A 21,006-nucleotide genomic window follows, 5' to 3' on the forward strand; every position below is an offset into this window, starting at 1 on the left:
TCATCTTTGACCTCTTTAGAATAATGCCATGATTTAGCCCACCAAGCTATGTAAAATTTAAAAAATTCAACCCTTTAGAAGTGTATTTTCTTTACTCTCACAAATATATAAGCCTCTTAAAGCCCATTTGAGATATTTTTACAACTAGGTAACTATAAAAACATAAAGGACACATTGGGAGCCTTTGTTCGCATACTGTGTGTGCAGCAGGGTCAGCCAGAGGAATACAACCTTTGATGCACAAATTGACCTGATGCGAAAGATGGGTAGAGGGCGTCCCTACTGTACCAAGGGTTTGGGGTCCACACACTTGTCTGAGTATTAGACCTTGCCCTGCCACTTCCTAGCTGCATGAGCTGGGCCCATTGCGTATCTCGTCAGGCCTCAGTTTCCTCACAGATAAACTGGTGCGAAAAACTAGGTCAGTGGTTGTCACACTGTGGACCAGAAGCCCAATCTGGACCACTGTCTGTTTTTGTAAACAGATAGTTATTAGAAGACAGCGGCCTTCGTTCGTTTATGTATTGCCTGTGGCTGCTGGACACGAAAACAGGAGAGCTCAACAGTCCCCACCGAGACCATATCGCCTGCTGAAAGCAAAAGTGTTTTCTACGCTCCACGCACAGTACTTGCTAAACAGTGCCCCAATTCTCTACGGACATAAGCCGGATGCTTTAGCATTTAACTCAGTTCTGACACTGACTGTCCCGAGCTAGTGCTGACCCCACAGGTTAAGGGCACAGTCCCACAAGAATGCCCCACTGCAGACACCAATCACAAGTTCACATTGTCGCCTATGCCGAGTGACTGGCTCTAAGTCAGAGGATCCTACATCTCCCTCCTCAAGTTTGATAATTTGCTAGAACGGCTCACAGAACTACAGAAAACAGTTGATTTGCTCGGCTACTGTTTATTATTAAATATGGCAGGAATAGACAGATGGAGGAGGTGCACATGCATAGGGCAAGGTATGAGGAAAAGGGCACGAATGTCCTTTCCAAGCACACCACCCTCCCAGCACCTCAACGTGTTCAGCGACCTGCTAGCTCTCTGAACCCCACAGGTCAGGGAGTTTTATGGAGACTTCATCAGTAAGCATGATCAATCATTAACTCACTCACCAGTCCCTCTCCCCTCCCTGGAGGAAGGGGGAGATAGGGCTGAAAGTTTCAAGCTTCTAATCGTGGTTCGGCCTTTCTGTTGACCAGTCCCCATCCTGAAGCTATCTAGGAGCCACCAAGCATTGTCTCATTGGAACAAGCAATGTTCTCGTCACCCAGGTAATCCCAAAGAATTTGGGATTCTGTATCAGGAACCAGCGTCAAAGACCAAATATTGGAATAAAAGATGATCCTAGCACCTGTACCGCTTAGGAAATTACAAAGGTTTTAGGAGCTCTGCCTGGGAGCTGGAGCTGGAGACCAAAATATATATTTCTTATTTTATCACAATATCACACCTGCAGAAGTGAGAACACTTACCATCCAGCCCTTTACTTTACAGGGAAAGTCTGCCAACTTCTGAACTAGATCATTTCTAAGATCCTTTTCTAATCTAAAATCTGTAATGGGTTGAAAAATTAGATGCAGTTATTAAAGAATTGCTTCTCTGTAAACATCTTAGAAATGCACTTGAATACTATATGAGTTCAACTCAGAAAATCTCACTCCAAAAAAAAAAACCAAGACAAAAGTAAGGAGGCAAACACACATGTGCGTACACACACACACACACACACACACACACTCACACGCTATAAAATTCAATGCTCATTCTTTTAGAAATGGATTTAATGAAAACCTGAGATGATATTGTATTTTAAAGTTTTAAAAGCAATACTTTAATAACACAAGCATAAATCAGTTTGCAATACGTTTGCTTAATCGCCTCTAAAACATAAATAGCTTGAAGGTAAATGATGCTTGGGAAAAAATAGGTTTTCCTGAAAACTGAGAAATGAACTGATTCAAATGGGATGCATATAACAAAATCACTAAGGGCTGCTCATCCCTGATAAGACTTTTAGGGGCCAGCAAAAGCAGATCCCATTTGGATTTAGGCTGAGGTCTGTAACAGTCAAGGGATTGGAAATTATCTTGTTTTATTTCTGGACCTTTGTGGCAGGCGGGAGTCCGTCATCTGCCCACAACGAAGACAGATGGTTGTCACTGGACTGAAAAGCCATGAAAACTCATCCTCTGTCTGCAAGCTTAGTTATTTGAGACAGATCATTAACCTATGGATATTGTGGAATATCTCAGAGAGAATTCTGTCATTGCAATGTCCTGTCTGACATACAAATCTCACTTGCCCACAGCTGAAATCACTCTGGGTCAATGGTTCTCAAAACTATTGTGGTCCCCAGACCAGAAGCAGCAGTATTACCTGGGAGTTTGTTAGAAAAGTAAATTTTGGGAGTGCCTGCGTGGTTCAGTCAGTTAGGCGTCGAACTTCGGCTCAGGTCATGATCTCACAGTGTGTGGGTTCAAGTCTCGTGTTGGGCTTTATGCTGACAGCTCAGAGCCTGAAGCCTGTTTCAGGCTCCCTCTCTCTGCCCCTCCCCCACTTGCGTGAGTGCTCTCTCAATAAATAAATAAATAAATAAATAAATAAATAAACAAACAAACAAATAAATAAATAAATTTTAAAAAAGAAAATGAAAACTAAATTCTCCGGGACCTGTCCCAGATCAGAAATGCTGTGTTTTCACCTGCCTTCGGGGGATTCTGGTGTCTCCTCAAATATAAGAACCACTGATGTAGGACAAATCCTAGCCTCGTCTACTAGGGTGACTCAGAAAACTCGGGGCTTTGTAGTTCAACCCTCATTGTCTGCACAAATACTGTCCAATGTTCAAGTGGAACTTCACATCCAGAATGTACTGTCCCTTTTCCCATGTTGTCAACCCTTCATGGGATACTCAAGACTTCTTACTGACTCCTTAGCATGGCATCTTCCTGGACTGTTAAATAATACCTCATTCCCAGCTGGAGAACATCAGTTTATTTCTAATCGGAGCCTGACACAGAGCTCGACACAGGGCTTGATCTCACAACAGTGAAATCGTGACCTGAGCTGAAATCAAGAGTTAGATGCTTAACCAACCGAGCCACCCAGATGCCCCTCTTTCTAATTGTACATCACAGGCTTTCTTGTTAACTCCGTTCTATTGCAGGTGAACTGTCTAATCTTGGGAGTGCTTTGAGTTACCCATGTCATAGATTGGCTCATGAATTCATCATGACTTGACAGAGTCCTTGAAATTTCTAGGGTTGAGCGTTACAGTGAAAATTTAACATGACAGAAATCTGGTTGATGGCTTTGACGCTGATTCAACTGAGTTTGAGTCCTAGTTCCACCAATGATTAGGGATATGTCTTTGAGCAAATTATTAAACATCCTCTAAGGCTTATTTACTGTAAAGTCGGGGAAAAAAGGAGCTACCTCATAGCATTGCTGGTATGAATACATGCAATAATATGTGTAAAGTATTTTCTAGAAGTTCTGACATATAATAAGAACTACATAAGATATACTATACTATGGAGTCCACTTTTATGATCTGTCAAACATATGCCTCTCATTTATTAATAATCTTGAACCCCTTCATCAGATCTCAGGGAAACCTCTTATATTTTCCATTTATGTAAATTTAACAAGGACCACCTCAAAAATGTAACTTGAAACAAGATGCTGACATTTCATTTGATTGACCATGTTCTAATACCACGCTGTGTATTCAGTTCTATTTCTTCTTGCATACCTGTTACCTTTTTTATTGATGAATAGCAAAGGTAATGTCAACACAAGCTAAACTGAAAGTAAAGGGATTCTGTGTTGAACTGTTGCAGGAAACCCAAAGAGTTTACGTGAGGCTTTAGGGCAGTTGTGCCGAACCTGGGGGGCTAAAATCCCTCCTGGGAGAAACCATTCCACGTCCTATGAGTCAGTGAACACTTCAGAACATTGAAAATGGCCTGCTCTGCTTGGAGAAGCCTTGGAAAACATTAACTTACATTACGTGCTCTAACAGCCTACCATTAGCCAGTAATTTTCGCAGCTCAGCTCATCTTTATAGGTTTGTTGTGATAATACTTCGGCCATAAATTTATAACTGGAGAACCATATAGGGTTGCCTTTCATTCAAGTTACTCTGATAAGACCAGTATATACCATTCAGCATATTTAACATAATGGCTGTGTCCTGCCCTCGTTTATTCCCTGGCGGCCACACAAGCCTAGGCAACTCACTTCGATTCATAAGCTCTCAATTTTCAGGTGTGAAATAAAGGATGTATGACTGATTGTGTCAACATTCCACCAGACATTAACATTCTGTGGCTCTCTGGAGCTGAGGCGGAAGTCCACAGAGTTTAGTCGTTACAGAAGCTGTTGTAATAAAAGTGACCGAAAGTTTGTGCTGAGAATGGAGCCTGTTTAAGATTCTCTTTCTCTCCCTCTGCCCCTCTCCCCAGCTCGGATGCTGTCTCTCTCGCTCTCTCTCAAATTAAAAAAAAAAAAAAAAAAACGATAATAATTTTTTTTTAAATAGAATAAATAAAAGTGAATGAATTTTTTAAATTCTACATTCTCTAGGACTGGGTAATTCAACGTAGAGAAATTTCTCTTAAGGAAACAATCTGTGCCTACCATTATAATTTATCTGTGAGCATATTTATCTACATGCCTATAAATAAACGTAACCATAATATTTATTTTATTTTTTTTTAATTTTTTTTTTCAACGTTTTTATTTATTTTTGGGACAGAGAGAGACAGAGCATGAACAGGGGAGGGGCAGAGAGAGAGGGAGACACAGAATCAGAAACAGGCTCCAGGCTCCGAGCCATCAGCCCAGAGCCCGACGCAGGGCTCGAACTCACGGTCCACGAGATCGTGACCTGGCTGAAGCCGGACGCTTAACCGACTGCGCCACCCAGGCGCCCCCATAATATTTATTACCATAACTAAAAATTAGATAAAGTTTAACTGACACCCAATAAAAATTTAATCAATGTTGGGCCCTGTCTTACGTTGGTCCCTCCACTGAGAACCCTTGCTTCCACTGGACCTTTGAAATTCTGAGGCTTTCTCAAGACCAGCTCAAGGCCCTCTTTCTACAACACGCCTTTGCATTTCTGATCTCTCTCTGTCCCTCTTCCTCTCTTTTTCTTCTTTCTCCCTCTCTTTCTGTTTCTCTCTTTCCTTTCCTCCCTCTCTCCCTTTCTCCCTCCCTCCATCCACCCCCCAAAGTCATGCAACCATTGGTTTCTTCTGTGGAATTTATATTTTCTGCTCTGTACTAATAACAAGAACTTGTGGGATCAAAGGGCAGTAAAGAGTGTGCGGGCCGGGGGATGCAAATTCCATCTGCCGCCAGGCAGTGGCTTCTCACTGCAGCCAATTTCTGCCGTGTGGGAATGTGGATCTAATGTTGCCAGCCCTCCCAATATGTCACGAAAAGCAAGAAATCCATATTTTTTTAAATATAAAACTTCCAGTTGTAAAACATGAGCTCATTAAAAAATAAATAAATAAATAAAAACCAAACCAACAAACAAAAACACTCTGTAGACAAGAGAAAAATACATATATCGGAAAGCTGAATCGAGGCATCTAGCCCAAGTGTGCAACCTCTCCTTAAGCTTACATCTTCTACATCTCTGTACCCCATCACCCAGCACAGAGGTTTGCTCATACCGATTTGCACCTGGTAAGCACTCAACCGTGTACCCTCTCTACGTGATGGGCCAATGATAGTAGGATCCACATCGAAGATCCACCATCCACCCTTTACTGTTTAAAACTTGTTTTGATATTGGGCTTCTTTCTAAAGAGCCTTCCAAAAGTAACAGGGGAACAAAGTCTCTGTGACCTAAGACAGGAACTCGTCTTTTTTCCTGTACTTTGTACTAACCCAAGAGCACCATCAGCACTCAATAAATAATAAATTACAGTCATTTAATTACAGCTTTTATGCATCCAGGTCATGTTTTATTGACTTCATATTTGAAGCAAAATTTTCTAGCACTTAAGAAGAAAGCAGTAAGGGATAAAAGGCAAGCATAAGCCAAGCAATGGCCTAAGAAAAGAATGGCAATTTTTACGTCAGCCTCAGAAGAGCTGAATCAGACAGGGAAAATAGAAATGAAACCAAGCCAGCTGAATACCTCATAGCAGGGAATGGGAAAACAATACAACAGCATCCTGGATCCATAGCATTACCTCACTGGAGTTCACCAAAGAGCATTACCTAACCACTTCTGGCCCGTCCCAGAGGCACTTTCAGTGAGGGTGGCAGAGATGACCTAATCCTCAAAGGTACAATCTCAAAGTCAGAGAGCCACGCTGAGGATCCAGGCTGGTGTCTTGGAAACCGTTCTGAGGATAGGATTGGTCCGGAGACTAGAGGGCATGGGACTGAGGAGAGGGCGGCAGAAAAGGAGACCCCTCCTCCAGCAAGGGGAGAAACAGCATTGGCTCCGCAATACGAAGCCAGAACTGACCCCATGGGCACGTCCCTGGAAGCAGGCAGAATTCTGTCAATTGGTGGCGTTGCCTTGATGGTGTTAGAAAGCAGAGGTTCGACACTGAAGCAGACGGTCAACATATAATGCCTGCCATGCGACAAGCATGGTTCTAAGCCGAGAGGTCAAAGCTTCTGTTTTTACAGGGCTTTCATTCAAACTGTGAGAGATAGATTATAAGGTTGTTTTTAAAAGGAAATGTCAGATAGTTATACATCCTATGAAGAAAATTAAGCAGGGTGTTGAGACAGAGTGCCTGGTAAGCTCTGTTAGATGGGAAGGTCAGAGAACAGCTCAAAGGAGGTGACATAGTAGCTGAGTCCTTAATGACAAGAAGGCATCAACCGCACCAAATTCTAGGAATCTGCACCCTACAGGGAAAAACAGCTAGAGCAAATGCGAGGATCATCTTGTGTTTGAGCATAAGAGAGAATTCCAAAGTGTACGGACTTTGTAAAGCAAGAACAAAATTGGTAGAAGACGAGCTCAGAGAGAAATAAGAAACAGATCCCATAAGGTATCGAAGGCCTTGGAAAGGGATTTGGAATCCATTTTAAGTACTTATAAGCCATTGGAGGATTTAAAGCAAGTGATTACAGTCAACCCTTCAGGTCACTTCCCAAGATGACTGTTACACTTGCAAAAGAGGGACAGCGGTCACCTGACAAGGTGGTAGACCAAGAGTGATGTGTGCCCTGCTGCTGCCCTTGAACTTTGCGGGGGGCACCTGGGGCTTAGCGTAGAGGGTGAGCTGGGGAGGGAGTCAGAGAAACTTGCACTGTTGTTGTGGGGCAGGAAATCATCTTGCCAGAGTTCAGAGCTCAAGTTCACCACTCGCCAAAGCTCTATCAGCACCCTGGGCCTTCCTTGAAACTTCCACATCTCCTTGCTCGTGTCTCTGCTGAGCTCTCATTACCCTGCGAGCTTTATGAAATTAGCACCATATTTGCTGAATTCTTTTATCCCTCAATACACTGCACAGTAACTGTCCAGGACTCTGTTTCGTAGAAACAAAGGAATTAACAGAATGTGCAGTTGATACGCCCATCTTGCCCTGCTTCTAGAAATGTCGGCAAGCTTCAAGGGGAGGGGGCTGCCTATGGGTCCCAGATCGATTGAGTTCACCACATTCACGGAAAGGTTGAGCTCCGCTGCTTTAGCCATCCCGGGCTAATTTTACCAGAATGTCCAAAATCATGACACTCCTGTCTGAAACCCTTCTGAATCAGAACTGTATTCCCTGGTCTTCATTATTAATGTCTTACAGGTGGCCCCACCTTCTAAAGTCTTTTTCTTGCATTGTGTGTGCAAATGATAATCCACAAAGGAATAATCTGATAAGAGAAAAGTGAATATCATACTTACATATCCATATTCCAAATCCCAGCACCAACAGTAATTGCAAAACCTCACAAAACATGCCCTGAGAAAGTCCCCAACGAGGATTGTGACATAAGTGGTCAGAACATCAGAAACGGTCAGCCGCACAAATTCCTGTTGGGATATTAGCCAGATTAAAACAAGCATTTCTCCTTTCAAATGGCCCTAGTGTCGACATCAGGTTTGTTCTGCTTCTGCATAGTATTAGCTTAGAAACCACAATGAATAGTTAAAAAAAAAAAAAAAAAAAAAAAAAAGGCCTATCTAGCAAGTGAAGACTATTTCACCCTTATTTTCTTAGTCTAAAAATAATTGTCTCAACATTCCAAAGCCACAGTATCAAAAGTCTTCTTACTGGGAAACTTTTATAGGTATGACATAAGAAATAAAACCAGGAATATATTGACCACATGTTAGTTTAAGACTTTAATCTAGCAAACAGCAATATTTATCGAGTTAAAAAGACACACTGGGAAAAGTACTGGCAGCAAATGTGACACAGAATTAGTTTGTCTAATGTGTTAAAAATGTTTATAAGTCAGGGGCACCTGGGTGGCTGAGTTAAGCATCCAAACTCCCGGTCTCTCGATCTCTGCTCAGGTCATGATCTCACAGTTTGTGGGATGGAACCCCGCGTCAGGCTCTGCACTGACAATGAGGAGCCTGCTTGGGATTCTCTCTCCCCGCCCCCCGCCCCTGTCGCTTGTCTGCTAGCTTTCTCTTTCTCTCAAAATAAATAAATAAACATTTGAAAGATAAGATAATTAGTGAGAAAGAATTTTCTCGTGGGGCAAAGGACCATTTGAAAAGCAGTCATTAGGTGAATTTCCAGCCTCACACGTCAGAGCTATGCTTCCCGAAAATTGTGTACCACCTCCAGGATTCTTGGTATGTCCAAGTACCATGCAGAATAGAATTTATCTCCTATTTCTTTTAACTTTAATATCCCTTGTTCTTAAAAGATAACTACTACTCTTTTAAACATAATCTGCCGTGGGGCGCCTGGTGGCGCAGTCGGTTAAGCGTCCGACTTCAGTCAGGTCACGATCTTGCGGTCCGTGAGTTCGAGCCCCGCGTCGGGCTCTGGGCTGATGGCTCAGAGCCTGGAACCTGTTTCCGATTCTGTGTCTCCCTCTCTCTCTGTCCCTCCCCCGCTCATGCTCTGTCTCTCTCTGTCCCAAAAATAAATAAACGTTGAAAAAAAAAATTTTTTTTTAAACATAATCTGCCATAAGTAGTAGTTAACTACAATACGGATGGAACAAAAGCAAAAACTATGATATTAAACACGTTAAAATACAAACTTTAAAACTTAGCGTTAGTTTTCACCACCAGCAATGCCTGTGACAAGGGCCTGGAGGCCAGCAGTATATTTTGGGAAGTGTTGTGAGAGAACAGGAGTGGAGGTTGGGAAGAATGAAACAGAAGGAAGGAGAGCTTTGGCCCAAGAGCATGTTAAAATCTATCACGTGAGTCTTACCCTGGTGGGCACCCACCTGGAAGCCTTGAAAGCCATATAGAATAAGCCTCCGAATTGTCCGTGCCAGAGACAGAAGGGAGACATATTGAACCGGCACCCCCCCCCCGCTAGTCAAGGGTGGCCCCACGTGGAATGATCACCCCACCCCGTGACAGCACAGAAACTTGGAGGGTGATGCAGACGGCTGAGTTGAAATGCTACCAGGTAACCGGGATGCGCAGCTGTTTGGGGCAGCAAGAGCCGGAGTAAAAAGTGGACCAAGAGAGTGTGGGGTTCCTGCACGCTCTGGAAGTTTCTGTATAATCCGACTGCTGTGTAGCTCCCCATATGCTTCTGGTATTGCTTTTCGCCTCTTCTTCACTCCAGCCCCACTGGCTTTCCTTGAGAGCCTCAGTCTCCATACTTCTTCAGACCACAGGGCCTTCGCATGTGGTCCTCACTCCACTCAGTCATTCTCACTTCACTTCTTGACTCAGTTTACACACCAACTCATACACATCACTACAGCATCCCTGAGTGGGGAGAGTTTCACTCCCCTCGGTGACAAGGGCAAGCCTCTCTGTACAAAGTTCTCAGATTCCTTGCATTTCATCACCCTTGTAAATTCCTTGCATTTCATCACCCTTGTAAATTTGCAAGTTTGGCAAAATTATTCAAGAACATAGTTTTCACAAGGGCAAGGAACCAGCCCACCTTTATGCCCAATGTACCCCTAGTATCCAGCACGATGCCTGCTTCTCAGCGGCTGCTCGATAAATACAGAATGAATGATTGGGTGAAAATAAATTCCTGCAGTTATTTCCGGCCACAACTTTTCCCTTCCCTGTTCTGATTCTCCTTTTCATTCCCCAACCAATTTGAGTTCAGGCTCCAATGACTAGTATCAATCAGAGGTAGGCGATGAGGGATATTTTTTTGGCTTGCACTGCCAGCTCAGGAGGGCCTCCTCAGGTAAGAGAAAATTTGAGAGCGGTTTTGAAGTTCCTACATGTTCCTAAACATCCTCACCCAATAACTGAAATCCTACTGTTCCTGAGCAGCGTTCTGTCACCTAAAATACTGGAAGTGCCCGGGTGGCTCAGTCAGTTAAGTGTCCAACTCTTGATTTTGGCTCAGGTCATGATCTTACAGTTCGTGGGTTCAGCCCTGCATTGGGCTCTGCGCTGACAGGGTGGAGGCTGCTTGGGATTCTCTCTCTTCCTTTCTCTGCCCCTTCTTTCTCTCTCTCTCTCTTTCTCTCTCAAAAATAAATAAATAAACATTAAAAAATGTACCAGAAGAAGATCCAAACACTATACCGAGACATAAGAATATTTATTCACCAACCATTAGAAGAAAACAATGCTTGGGGCGCCTGGGCAGCTCAGCCAGTTAAGAGTCTGACTTCGGTTCGGGTCATGATCTCACGGTCCGTGAGTTCCGTGAGTTCGAGCCCGTGTCGGGCTCTGTGCTGACAGCTCAGGGCCTGGAGCCTGCTTCAGATTCTGTGTCTCCCTCTCTCTCTGCCCCACCCCTGCTTGCGATTTGTCTCTCTCTGTCTCTCAAAACTGAATAAACATTAAAAAAAAAAAACAAACCCAAACAATGCTTTATAAGAGAATCCCCCAAACAGTGGCTCAGCTCACCTCAGGGGCACATCCAATCCCAGTTCTAGCGTGTTAGTCAGGATGGGAGCACACTCTCCACACAGGGGCCCCGTTGAGCACCACACCTCACACCTCACAACTTAACACTCAGTTAGTTAAAATATCTAGGCAGCTTTGATTAGTAAACCTAAGAGTCATGAGTAGATAACAGGAACACCATAGACAAGGGGCATCACAGAGGACCACAGATTCTAGAACTCTAGACGTCCCATAGTAGGACCTTGGAGAGTATGTGATGTGTTGATGTTAATTATGTTCCTAGGGACAATTCAGCACTATGGGTAAGGATGCAAACTCTACCCAGACTATATGGGTTAAACGTGGGCTCCCGTCATTGACGTCGTTTAAGAGCTTGAGCAAATTATTTTACAAAGAGCAGTCTCCCAAGGAGGGCTTTGCTGCCTACCCATCAAATACTATTGGAAATGGGACTAAGTGGCTACATCTTGAGATTCCCTGGAGGGATAAAGGAGCCACCAAATCATCTCATATCCAAACTCAAAGAGAGGTTTGAGTCTTACATCATCCTTAAGGAAACAAAGCAGAGGGGATCCATGGAAGAGAAGAGGAAACATCTGGAATGTTCTGACGGAACAAAGAATGAGCCTTTGGGGTGTGTCCCCAACATTACATGCAAAGTAGATGCCTCTACTATTTCCCCTGGAGTCACTATTTTTAAGTAGTTAAAAGAAGTGTTTCTAGGTGCATGGATAGAGATATTGATCTCGTAAAGACCAGACTTTCCAGACTTTTCAGTTTTTATGTTCCCTGTGTTCTCTTTGTCCCCATGGACTCTACCTCCCTCATCAATAGTCTGTTCAGAACCACAACCTCATGGGCCAGCTCCTGCAGACTTTCCCTCAAGTGCTGAAGGTCCTTCTTAGAGAAAGGAAGGTGAATGAGAAGGGGGCAGTAAGGCAATATAATTAAGCATGAAGATGGGATTTAAAAAAAAATTTTTTTTTGAGCAGGGGAGGGACAGAGAGAGAGGGAGACACAGAATCAGAAGCAGGCTCCAGGCTCTGAGCTGTCAGCACAGAGCCCGACGCGGGGCTCGAACTCACAAACCGTGAGATCATGACCTGAGCCGAAGTCGGTCGCTCAACCGACTGAGCCACCCAGGCACCCCAAGATGGCATTTTTTTTTTAAAAAGATCAAGACAAGTAGCATGGTCCCCAAAAGAGTGAGACAAGTGACTTTTCCTTTATTTCAAGTCAGTCTGTGAGGAACTATTGCAGTATCTTCTGCATAATCAGAGACATAAGTAGCCTCCTAGATTGCATTGGCATTCCTACCTAATTAATCACTTTCTCTTCCCCAGAAGTGAGAAGCCTCAATCATATTCTTTTTTTAATGTTTATTTACTTAATTTTGAGAGAGGGAGAGAGCGCGCGTGTGTTCATGCACAAGAGGCACAAAAGCGGGGGGGAAGAGAGAGAGAGAGAGAGAGAGAGAGAGAGAATCCAGAATAGGCTCCAGGCTGTCAGCACAGAGCCCATGCTGGACTCCATCTCATGGGAACCATGAGATCATGACCTGAGCTGAAATCAACAGTCAGATGCTTAACCAACTGAGCTATGCAGGCGCCCCGCCTCAATTTTATTCTTTACGGTTCGTTCTATCAAGACTGTTAAAGGGTAAATTTCTTAGTCCACATGCCAGTCTGCGTTCTGGGATATATAAAAGAAAACATTTCCAGCTCTTTGAGTTTGTGCAAGAAACTTATTTTCCCAAGTTTTTCATTTCTTTCAACTTTAGCTGCAGAGTCAAGGAGCAGTGTCCATGTGATAAGATTTGTGTTAAACGCCGTGACCAGACTTCGCTTCAAGACCCTTGGAATCCAGAAACCTGTGTACTGCTGTGTATTCATTTCCCATTGCTGCCATGACAAATTAACCACAAACTTAGTGGCCTAAGAGAACACAGATTTATTTTCTTACAGTTCTGGAGGTCAGAGGTCTAAAATCAAGGTGTGGGCAGCAGGAAGGTGTCTGTTTCCCCTCCTTGTTCAGCTTCTGGAGGCTGCCTGCATTCTTGGGCTCAGAGCCCCCTCTGTCCATCATTAAAGTACATCTCTCCAAACTCTTCCATGGTCACATCTGGTTTTTCTGACTTTGACCCTTTTGTCTCCACTTGCGATTTCATCAGGTCCATCCACATAATCCAGGATAATTTTCTTATTCCAAAGCTCATCACTTAATCACATCAGCAAAGTCCATTTTACCGTGTAAGGTAACATAGTCATAAAGACTCCAGTGATTAAGACACAGACGTCTTTGAAGGTCCATGATCCCATCTACCCACACCTCGGATCACCACGCCTCTCTACTAAGTAAAGGCAACCTTCACTTCACTCCGTTTCATTTCATTTCATTCCATACATAATATGTGCTATAAACATGTATGGAATGTGCATGTCTAAGAATTGAGTATTTAATAAAATGTAACTGGAAAGGGAGTTTATCTGGCCCCCTGAAACCTTAAAAATAAAATAAAATAAAATCCTTAATCATGCCATACTTTTTGGACACAGTCTTCGAGGATGTGTGTCTAGCATCATACACATTTTTCTTAATTTTTCTTCCCCCACAATTGAAATCACAGTTGATTGGCTTAAGTCTGATGAGCATCTAATTGAGCATGAAGGTATCTAATGATATCCACTTTTGTTTATTTTTTAATTAATTACTTATTTATTTTTAATGTTTTATTTATTTTTGAGACAGAGACAGAGTGCGAGTGATGGAGGGGCAGAAAGAAAGGGAGACGCAGAATCCGAAGCAGGCTCCAGGCTCTGAGCTGTCAGCAGACCCCCACGCGGGGCTCGAACCCACGAACCACGAGATCACCACCTGAGCCAAAATCAGAGGCTAAACCGAAAGAGCCACCCAGAAGCCCCTACCCACATATGTTTAAATTATAATAGCTTTATAAGATTAACACTAACTTTTAATTTTTCCTTTTATATTTCCAAAAATAAGTACACAGCAAAAAAAGGGCTCAAATAATTCCACAAGACCATGTTACTGCTGAAACTGAACTCTGGTCCAACAGGCAGGCAGACTCGTGATGACATACTTAAAAATACCTCTTCATCATCCATGAACCAAAGCCCAAAATCGGTTTATGAAATTCACATTAAAATTAAAGGCTTTTCAAAGTAAAAAATGGATCTGTATAGAAGTAAGACATGTGCAATAGTTTATCGCTGTTGCTTTTGCTTCGTATGGTTTCCTCTATTGGACAGAAAGCCATGTGATGCCTTAATTCTTTTCTCTGGTAAAATAACAGTAGTGTTGGACTGGGGCCATTTACATAATTATCATGAAAGCAACTAGCCTAAAATAGCATTTCCTTAAATACTTAAGGGACAAGTATCCGACAAAAGTGGACATTCCTGAAATGAGTATTAGTGTGTGCTCCCAAAAGAATCTTTTTTCATGGAAAACTGGTAATGATAGGTAGAGTTCCATTTAAATATTCACTTGAGCCTGTATCCAAATCTAGGTGCTTTATTATGACACAAATGGAACATAAACATCTCCTCACACCACTTAAAAATATCCTTTCTTTATACACAACTGTAAAAAAAGGTGTAAAAGTAGTACTTACCTCAAAAATGGCTGTGAGGACTGCATGAGCTAATAGATATGAAACTCACAACCAGCACATGGTAAGCATTCGATAAAGCTTAGGTATTTTTTTTTATTAAGCAATGAAAATGATAGGCCACACTTATGAAAAGGAATAATTGATTCTGCTCTTTTTTTAAGCCATTAATTGTCATCCACTTGTGTTTGTGACATTACCTGTCCCACCATTGTTTCCCAGCAGGGTCCTCGAGGTACATCTGCAGGGTGCACGAAAAAAGGTGGTCCAGTGCTATTTCCAGAAAGTGATGCATTATAGGCCTTGATCATGTTGGCTTCCCAGAGGGTAATATTGGCCTTTACCAGCTTCTCTTCTTCAATCTTGGGAGCAAAGTGATGCACACAAAAATGGAGACAACACAGATTTCAAAGGCATTTGTAGCAATCCGGAGACAGGCAATTGTAATAACACTCTGATGCCAAGAACAATCCAGAAACAAGACTCACCTTGTTGTTAATCTCATCCATCAAGGCAAGAATAAATACGTACAAGTTGCCTAAGAGTAGAGCAAAAATGCGTCCCAGTAGCCATTTCAGAGCAATTAGAGGATGGTAGTCTTCCAGTTCAGCAAATAAGTCAAACAGGGCTGGACAGAACATCCCCAGGAGGGACATGACCATGTTCATCTACAATGAGACACAATGAATCAACTAAGTTAATGGTATTTTTAAAAATATTATTGCTTTCCTCCAGAATTTTGCAAGATTTCAGCTAGGTTTCCTTTATCTTGTATAAGATTAAAGAAGATTATCTTATGCATCTTTAAATTTTGATCTTCATAAAACAACAAAGACATTATTCAGCCCCCATTCTCGAGATGTACTTGTGTATGAGCTTGTGTATGTGCCAGTAATAATAGTCTGTTTCCTGGTATAATGAGGGAAGTAATTTACATCACGCTCTATCCAAAGAACACAAATTGTTCTGCCTGAGAACTGATTCTGACATGGTCATACACTTTGCAACAAGATTTCCAAAGGAAATGGAAAATGGTCTGATTGAGGAATGAGGTCCAAACTGGAACTACTCATTTGACAATTACCAGTTTATGGGCTGGTTCAATCAGTTAGAATAAATGAGCTCCCTGAGATGGGCTCAAGACTAAATACTGAATTCTGGGGAATACATACTATTAGGAGCAAAAAAAAAAAAAAAAAAAGGTAATGGGTTTATCTAAGAAAACAGGACATTCAGAGAAACAAAAGGAGAACACACAACACGATGTTATCACAGCCAAGGTAGGAAAGTTGCAGAACTGGTTTATAATCCCAGTGTGTGCGCGGCGGGCCCCGCCCCAGTGTATGAGAAAGAGAGAGAGAAAATATATGAAAAGTAGCAAATGTCTGACACCCTTACAATTGCCATATGAGGCTAAATTAAATCAGGGAAAAGAATCCAGTGCATGTACCACTTTTTTGATGGGGAAGAAGCCTCCTTAAATGAAAAAAAGATTTCTGGTAAACCTTGGCAATGGTCTTTCCCAAATACCTGCTTCAGGACTGTCACCACTAAACATTTCCTATTTTCCACTTCTTGACTCTATGTTTTGAAAGATTGTAACTACCAGACTGTATTTATAGTATTTTTAAAAAATATTTATTTATTTTTGAGGCAGGGAGGGGCAGAGAGAGAAGAAGACACAGAATCTGAAGCAGGCTCCAGGCTCTGAGCTGTCAGCACAGAGCCTGACAGGGGGCTCGAACTCATGAACCATGCGATCCTGACCTGGGCTGAAGTCAGACGCTTAACTGACTGAGCCACCCAGGTGCCCCACTACCAGACTGTATTTAGAAAATAATTGTCAATGTGGTTTTTCCCATTTGTATTAAGAACATTATAGGAGCATGACCATGAGGAGCATGATATCATTTCAGCCTAAAGTAAAAACTTGGTAGACCTCGTGCTACCTGTTACAAGGTCAATTTAAATCCTGTTTCAGCAAATCAATCCCCATTACTACCTTGGCTGGCCCTGAGGACTTTAGGGGTAAAATGGCTGTTAAACAGACTCTTACACAAAGTGACCCTTCTAATGAAGGTCATTGGCTACGACCTTTACTGTGGTTCATTTATACAAAAATATGATAAAATATGAACCATGCACCAAAGTGGCATGATAATTTTGCCTGTGATAGCAACTATCACAACCGTAAGAAGAAACTTTGACAGCAAGCTTAATAAATGCTTTGAGGGTCTCCTCTGTTTTAAATAAATAAAATCACTCTACCTAAAGAAGTCTGTACAGTTATAGTCTCTTAAATGTATGGTCTCCCGTCTCTAGTGCTACCAGTTCTGAAATACCTGGAACGTTTTGGAAACTTTTTTTGTAAAGAGGTTATTATATATCTTGTCCAAGTATTTCTTTCTAGGAAATACTATGCTTATAAAGGCTTTCTTAATCTTTTTGGTCTCCCAGGCTTTGTAGAAGTTTGGGTGTGGGAAGTCTACACTTCCAACAGCCTAAATCTATACATGTTTTGAAAATGCCCAAGTTTCAAATGATGCCGCATCATATTCCAGAACATTTTATGAAAGGGAACAGGCCTTAGCAGCAACACATAACCAATGATTTCCTTATTCTCAACATCTAAATTTCCTTATTCTAAATGTCTGACCTCCTTCCTGTGGCCCGCTAAATGGCTAGATATCCTGAAGATAAATCACAGGCATATTTAATTCCAGGCACAGAGCTGGCCTTCCTTATTTTAATATCTTTTGAAGGGGGAGGAAATAAGGTAAGGGGAGGAGAAGGTGGTAAATGTGAGGTTAGGCTGCTAGGGAAAACCAGAGAGAATTCCAGACTTGCCCAAGGTGCGGGAGGCAATCTGAATGTTTCCAATGAGCTAAACCTAGGAACCACGGGCTCTATCATTGCTGCTTCAAAGAATTCAAGCAATAATTGGATCTTTCAGAGACAGGTGCAGAGTCAACAGAGAAAGAAACATGGAGTCATGGAGGACGTTGGCCTTGAAATAAAGATTCCTAAGTTTTAGGTCACTCTTCTCCATGGTTCTGTGACCTTGAACACATCTCCTCCTCTCCTGACACTCATTAACGGCATCTGTAAAATGTACTGGTGGGAATGTATGTGTTCTAATATCTCTCCCAACTCTAACTTTCCACAAAGTCACAAAACGCAAAAAAGATAGCAGACCGTAGACAGATTTGGAAATAAGGCTGGAATAGAGTGAAAATGTGTGACAGGGCTATTTAACTGTCAGGGCAGTGTGGAGAAGAGAGGTAAACGATAGCCTTATTTAATGTTCCACCATAGAAACATAACCCACACAATCTCAAATGTCAGGTTCTAAGCACAGAAAAAGCATGCAGAGACGAACTTCATTCTTTTCCCACCACCCAAGGGTGTCAGGATCTTGCTGTGCAAATTCCTGGGATCGCTTCACAGCCCAAAAGATGAGGTATCCACTCCCTCCGAGTGTTAGAAACACGAAGAAGTTAGCAAGAAACCTCAGGAATCTGATCAAGTGGACGTTTTCTTCTACTTGGGCTGCTCTCTCCTCTATGATAGCTTCCTGTACCCAAGCAAAACAGAAAAAGAAAGATGTGTCCGAGTTACAAAAAAGTATCATAATCTCAGAAAATATTCTGCAAACATCAAAACATGAGAAATGAAAATCTTTGCTCTACCTGGGATTCCACAAACCAGGTGAATATCGCCAGCAAGTGAGGACAAGTGAGAGAATGAACGACGAATTCTTACAAACTCTGATTGGTCTAATGCTGAAATAACCTTGTTTCTAAATTATTTTCCAATAACGTGCTTTTAAAGCTACAAAAATGATACTTCAGAGTCATTTTAAATATCGAGCTAACCTATTCCTGTAAATAATTATGAGCATCGTCTATTATTTAAACTATCTGATTCTGATTACTAACGGTCTCCTGTTTCAAGTCAATGGCATTATTTTTATTACCAAATTTAGAGAAGAAATCATGCCATCGTGGATCATCAGATATTTTCCAATCCCAATCAGAACAATGCCCGGATCCTGCTAGGCTGAAATAATGAGTTGCTCTTTCTTTTAATTGTCAGGATATTTCGTTCACTTTATAAACCATACAGAGTGGCTCCAGTTTTACTCTTAGAAATACAGAGGAGTGGCTCTTGAAGTTGATGTGTTTACCTTAAAGTTCATGGTGATGGAATTGAATTTGTTGTCTGCTGTTTCTGGATTGCCAATCAGGTAGTCCCAGCTGGTGAATACCTTCCAGCTGAAGTTGAAGGTGTTGTCATCACCACCCCCATCGTCCCCGATATTTTTGGTCATCCTGTAAAAACAGGGAGTTTAATCCAGCCCCCAAAATACACACAGAAAGGGAGAGGGTGGGCAGTGGTAAAATACTAGTTATAGGGAAACTGGAGAAGCAATATCCCAAAAGCATGTATTTTCAAATGAAGTTTGCTCATATCACCAGAAAATCAGTTTATTTTTAAATTTTGGTTTTGTTTTACTTTTCAAAACTGTTCATTTTCCAGGACTTTCAGGATCAAAAGACTATGAAGCATTGATGATTTTAACAATTAAGCAGGTTTTATAAAAATATATATATTTCTCTTGTTTTCCTCCACTGTTTTCATAGCATCTTATACTTGGTTCTTAATCCTCTGTGGGATAAAGATCTCTTTAGAAATCTGATGAAAATCAATGGGTCCCTCCCCCGGTGGGGGGGGGGCAAGGGGCAGGTGGAGGTGGGAATATGTGTAGACTCAAACTGCTCTACCCAGTTTTAACTTATTTCCAGATCCCCCTGAAGCTAGGGATGAGCTAACCCAAGGCACAGCAGATCCTGCATGGATCCAATTCCCCCCCAGAATGTCTTCCCAAAGAACAGATGGAATGCATGAAATTTCTCCATACTATACAACTCTTGAACAAAAATCAAAATTCTTATACACACACACACATACACACAATTCTTACACAACCTTAGTGCCAACTTGTTACGTATATTCTAATCTATGTATTCTAGTATATATAAATCACTGATTGGAATATATATATATATATATATTTTTTTTCTTTGTGTGGTTTTTGTTTTGTTGTGTTTTGTTTTGTTTTTTCTTGGGGAACTTTATTTTTTTTTTTAATTTTTTTTTTCAACGTTTATTTATTTTTGGGACAGAGAGAGACAGGGCATGAACGGGCGAGGGGCAGAGAGAGAGGGAGACACAGAATCGGAAACAGGCTCCAGGCTCTGAGCCATCAGCCCAGAGCCCGACGCGGGGCTCGAACTCACGGACCGCGAGATCGTGACCTGGCTGAAGTCGGACGCTTAACCGACTGCGCCACCCAGGCGCCCCTTCTTGGGGAACTTTAAATGCATTTACTTACAGTTTATTTCAGTGGTTAGAGATCTATATTCCACTCACTCCACTTCCTTTTTTCCCCTTATTACTATAAATAGCAAAATTAAAATTTCATATGATACATATTATAAAATGATCCCAGAAGGTTTTGGTTTTGTGAATGTTATAGTGATATAGAACCAAAAAGGAAAGAAACACAATGACATAAAGCTGACACGATAGGAAGACAGGCATCTCTGAGGTCACCCACATTCAGCTTTCCTTCTTTTTAAAAAAATTTTTAATGTTTATTTATTTTTGAGAGAGAGACAGTGAGAGTCAGGGAGGGCAGAGAGAGAGAGAGAGAGAGGGAGACACACAATCCAAAACAGGCTCCAGGCTGTCAGCACAGAGACCGACCTGGGGCTCAAACCCATGAACTATGGGATCATGATCTGAGCCGAAGATGAACACCCAACTGACTGAGCTACCCAGGCGCCCCTCAGCTACCTTTCTTAGAGAGGTTTATATATTTTAAATGAGTTAATGTGTTATGAAAAAAAACCTGAAAACAATTATCCTTTTCATCAGTCTATCACTTTATCCTTTAAAACTGTGTTTTGCACATTACCATATTTGTCCATTCTCAAAAACTGGGCAAAAGGTCAAGGTAGTTAGTATTATTCTTTTTTCACAGATGGGGAAGCTAAGGGTTTACATTATGAAGTGATTTGCTGGACGTTATTCAGCAGTTAACCACAGAGGGAGGTCAAAGGCTTAGGTTCTCTGATGTCCCTCTGGTGCCCAAGCTAGGACTCCAAGAGATCCGTCGAATCGCATAAAATGCTTTTTTGAAGGTCAAAAGGTGTTGAAATCAAAGATTCCCAATGGTTTAACCTAGAGAGAAAATTATTTGTTTGATTAATATGCCACTATCCATTTCTGTGCTGTCGCTGAGGAAAGGGCAGGGCCTCAGGTGAACATCTAAGTTTTGAATGGAGCTTCACTGGCAAAA

At 41.9% G+C, this 21,006-nt stretch overlaps 1 protein-coding gene across 1 annotated transcript in view; it reads right to left on the reverse strand.

The window, feature by feature from the left end:
* The window catches only part of TMC1 (transmembrane channel like 1), a 168,914-nt gene that overhangs the window by 21,845 nt on the left and 126,063 nt on the right, over window positions 1-21,006 (reverse strand). Inside the window, exons 12-16 of the mRNA XM_040449256.1 lie at window positions 18,829-18,973; window positions 18,022-18,216; window positions 15,131-15,310; window positions 14,843-15,004; window positions 7,892-8,020 (exon numbers count right to left, since the gene is read on the reverse strand). Coding sequence (XP_040305190.1) covers window positions 7,892-8,020; window positions 14,843-15,004; window positions 15,131-15,310; window positions 18,022-18,216; window positions 18,829-18,973 — 811 coding nt within the window. The remainder of the gene's footprint in view (window positions 1-7,891; window positions 8,021-14,842; window positions 15,005-15,130; window positions 15,311-18,021; window positions 18,217-18,828; window positions 18,974-21,006) is intronic.

The sequence above is a fragment of the Herpailurus yagouaroundi genome, unplaced genomic scaffold (genome assembly GCF_014898765.1).
Source record: "Herpailurus yagouaroundi ecotype Mexico unplaced genomic scaffold, PumYag 199, whole genome shotgun sequence".
NCBI classification, from domain to species: Eukaryota; Metazoa; Chordata; class Mammalia; order Carnivora; family Felidae; genus Herpailurus; species Herpailurus yagouaroundi.